Source organism: Frankliniella occidentalis, unplaced genomic scaffold (genome assembly GCF_000697945.3).
Source record: "Frankliniella occidentalis isolate FOCC.00 unplaced genomic scaffold, Focc_3.1 Scaffold53, whole genome shotgun sequence".
Classification (NCBI taxonomy): Eukaryota; Metazoa; Arthropoda; class Insecta; order Thysanoptera; family Thripidae; genus Frankliniella; species Frankliniella occidentalis.
In genome coordinates, this window is record NW_026267183.1 from 1513669 (window position 1) to 1517495 (window position 3827).

Here is a 3827-nt window from a genome sequence, read left to right on the forward strand (position 1 = left end):
GTGGCAGGAGAGGTGGGGGCGGGTGGGGGTGTCAGGTGGCGGTGATGACCGGGCCGGTCCCAGGGGCCTAAGTGCGTATTACACCACATACATCAACCCCGACCGGGTGGCTGGCCGGGGGGCGAGCCGGCGAGCCACAGGGCACTGCGAAAAAAATATAGTAGCCCCGACTACATTGTCAGACACACTTGCCGAGACCGTATATACGCGCCGTAAACGTAATATTTTTTTTTAGCCTTATCCGCGCTGGTATATAAAGTCTGCTACTTATTACTTGAATGACCCACCTCGAGAATCTCGTCGCCGACCTTGATGTCGCCGTTCTTGTAGGCGGTGCCGTTGGGGTTGAGGCCGCACACGAGCACGGCCATGCGCGCGCGGTCCTTGTGGCCGGCCAGCGAGAGCCCCAGGCCGGAGGGCCCGCGCTCCAGCACCGCCAGCTCCACCGAGCCGCCCGACCCCGCCAGCGACACCGCGGGGCCATACCGCTTCCGGATCTTATCTGGAGACAATCGAGAGGACATGACGTTTAGCAAATAATCCGGCGTTTTGACAAAAAGAGACGAGGGGAAACGTGATTATTGGCAGCGAGTCGAGGCGTATTGCTGTTTTCAGACAAGCGCCTCCTGGTGATTTCAAGTTGAGGTTGTGCAATCATTTCCCCAATGTCTTCGACAATGAGCCTAGTAGACCAACGCGATCGCAAAAAAACAACAACGACCTAACGAACAAGAACTTATTTTTATGGAGGTTTGAAACCATATTCAACTTACTTTTTCTACGTTTTCAAACTTTTTTCCTATGCAGGAACACACAAATTGAAACTGAGTATACAGATTGTAGCTGCTGCAGATATAGTTCACCAAGATAGAACACATTTTGGAGACGGGGCACGAAAAAAAAAACCTGCTATTCCATTCGTTCCATCACGGATAACAATCGCCAATTGTATGTCTATGATTCAGAACTTGGGAGTCCTCCAGAACAGGCCCAGGGGGGCGCCGCCGCTGCCGCCGCGTCACGGCCTACTGGGCTGGGATAGAGACGGACATGATAGACATCCTGTCGATAGAATGGGGGCGTGGCACGGTGGGGAGAAGGGGTGGTGACAGTGGGTCAGAGGCGAACCGAGCATTTGTGGGAGAGAGGCGATAGCTGGGGATAGCCGCTACCCCTTTGTCATATTTTCCACCCCTATCACTCTCTCTCTCTCTCCCTCTCTTCCACTTTCTTTCTCTCTCACACACACACATCTCTTCCCTATCTGTCCGTCTGTCTTCCAACGGATGCATGCACCTTTGACTCAAATCAGGATCGTCTACGGTCGCTAGCAGTGATGGCAGACTATAATTCTATGCTTTTTTCCTAGGAAAAGAAATGATGGAAATTCGGAGGTAATGTAGAGGATGGCGAGACACAAAGAGGGCAGGAGGAAAAGACGCGCGACGAAGAGTCTGGCGCGTTTATGGCGCAGTCGTTGGCACCCGTCAACGTCAGCACGGCCACGTGGACACAATGGAGACCCCGGTCGTGGCACGACCTTTTCAATATCCAATATACCATATCTGGCGTGCGTGCGTGTGTGTGCGTGTGAGCGTCCAGTGCGAATGTGTGAGAGGGGCGGGGGTTATATACGTACGCGATCGTGGCCCATTCAATACAAAACTAGCCACATTTCGGCCACCCCTCTGTGACATTTTGTGCCGTACACCGCAACGACTAAAACAGAGGGTCGTGCCGTGTGTGACGCGGCTACACTTTCGCACGCTATGCCGCCGCTCTGCTGCAAAGTTAACATTTGTTGACATCGGAAATTATTTTATATGCATTTAAAAAAAAATTGAATCGATATATTCCGGCGGCTGGTGCGCCACTGGTGGCGTCGCTGCCTGATGAGGTCCTGGTAGCGGGTCGGCCTAATCGAATTCTCCTAGAAGCGGCTGGTCCCGGGCCCATCCCAGGACCGTCGCGTCGCCCCTCCCTTCCACCACAACATGATTTATCAATTTCGGATTCGGCCCTGAGGGTCGGGGGAGGGGTCCCCAATGATGAGCCCCCAGCCTAAGGGTAAGGGGGCGGGGCAGGAGGAAGGGAGGGAAGAGAAAAGAGAGAGTAGAGAAATAAATAGACCGGCCCCGGAGGGTGAGCAAGGAGTGACGCAATTTCCAGAATAAACGCGTTCCTACACCGCAGTCCCAGCCGGAAGGCACGCAGCGAGCGACTGAAACCCCATCCAGCAGTGTGGCGGTGGCAGCAGTGGTAGCAGCACCAGCAGGTTCTTAACTTTGATAAATACGTCGCTCTATACTACGCTCGGGGGAAACCCAGCAGAAGTAGCGGCCGATCTACCGAGCAGGACCTTCAAGGCTGCTGCTTTACTACTTTGGCCGACAGCGTCTCTCTCTCTCTCTCTCTCTCTCTCTCTCTCTCTCTCTCTCTCTCTCTCTCTCTCTCTCTCTCTCTCTGTCTCTCTCTCTTTCTCTCCCTCCTTCTCTCTCTTTCGTACTACATCCCTTCCAAGGTCGATCGGCGCGGGCTCCGCAACTCTGTCGCATTGAGCACCGGTAGGTACCGCCGCCGAGCAGCCGTGCCACTCCGTCGCAAGCTCCAGAGCGCCTGTGGTGTAGGCCGCCGCAACACTCGCGAGCGCTCAGCCGGCCTACCTACCAGGCGCCCTCCAGCGGAGCCCTTGGCCTTGGGAGCGCCTGGGAGGTAGGCCGCCGAGAGTCACGAGCGCGCAGTGCCGGCCTATCTGCCAGGCGCTCTCCCGGCCGGTGGCGGCGAGCGGCGACCTCAGGAGCGTGGAGCGCGAACAAGCACCATATACTTTCCAGGAATGCCACCCGACCCCAGCAGCGGGTAGCAGCAGCAGCAGATGCCCGGCCGCATATTATAAAAGAGTTAATGCGAAAACCCCCTTACTGCAAGTCCCCCATATTTTCTTCTCACCCGTTTCTTTCAGATCCACCGCAATCACTCGTTAGCTCTCTCTCTCTCTCTCTCTCTCTCTCGCTGCGTCCCTTTCTCTTCCAGACCTCTCTCTCCTCCCCTCTGTCGCACAACATTGCCTCTCACAGCGGGCTCTTCAAGGTTCCCCCTGGAACTAAGCCCATCGATATAGAGCGCTTCCAAAGGGCGAGCGGGGGCGGAGGAGGGGGAGGAGGAGCAGAGAGGGGGCGGGGATATCACTGGTTACGAACTTGAGGGATATCCGCTAGCAGGGGGGAAGTTGGCGAGCGGAGCGAGATGAGTCGTGTGTGGACCGACACAGAGAGCGGGGAGGAAGAGAGAGAGAGGGGGAGGGGTTGTGGAGGCTGAGGATAGTGTTTCGAAGGGCACACGAGAGGCTAATGGAGATGGCGCTCGGGGCCTCGTTCCCTCATCCGCCGGAGCCGCTCAAAATATTAAATATAACAAAAAACAAACATATTTTTCCCCGCTCTGCTGCTCCACACTCTTCAAAGTAATACTTTCATATTCCCTATGCGATGCCCCGCTCAAGGGAGACCGCACAGCACCAGCAGCAGAGAACAGCCACAGCCATACGCTTCCACATCTCTCTCTCTCTCTCTCTCTCTCTCTCTCTCTCTCTCTCTCTCTCTCTCTCTCTCTCAATGTGAGCGAAAGCGAGCACACACCCACACTCATTTGCAAAAGGCCACGTGGGCGTGGAAGCAGCAGCGACTTCTGGGACTGGGCCTCCCCAAAAGCGGTCAAGCAGAGAAGGTGGTTGGTCGTGGTGGTGGTGGTTGTTTTGGTGTAGGAGGTGGGGTGGCGGCGGTATAGCGAGTGAGTGGGTGGGAGCGGGAGGTCAAGGGGGGAAGAGG

The 3827-nt window shown here is 55.8% G+C and overlaps 1 protein-coding gene across 10 annotated transcripts in view; it reads right to left on the reverse strand.

Annotated features, from left to right (window-relative positions):
* Positions 1-3827, reverse strand: part of LOC113205733 (multiple PDZ domain protein-like) — a 98911-nt gene that overhangs the window by 28092 nt on the left and 66992 nt on the right. For all 10 annotated transcript variants that reach the window (XR_008011148.1, XM_052267483.1, XM_052267485.1 and 7 more), the window contains one exon: positions 288-502. Coding sequence is in view for 9 of the 10 variants with exons in the window: in XM_052267483.1 (XP_052123443.1) it covers positions 288-502 (215 nt within the window). In the remaining variant the exon portion in view is untranslated. The remainder of the gene's footprint in view (positions 1-287; positions 503-3827) is intronic.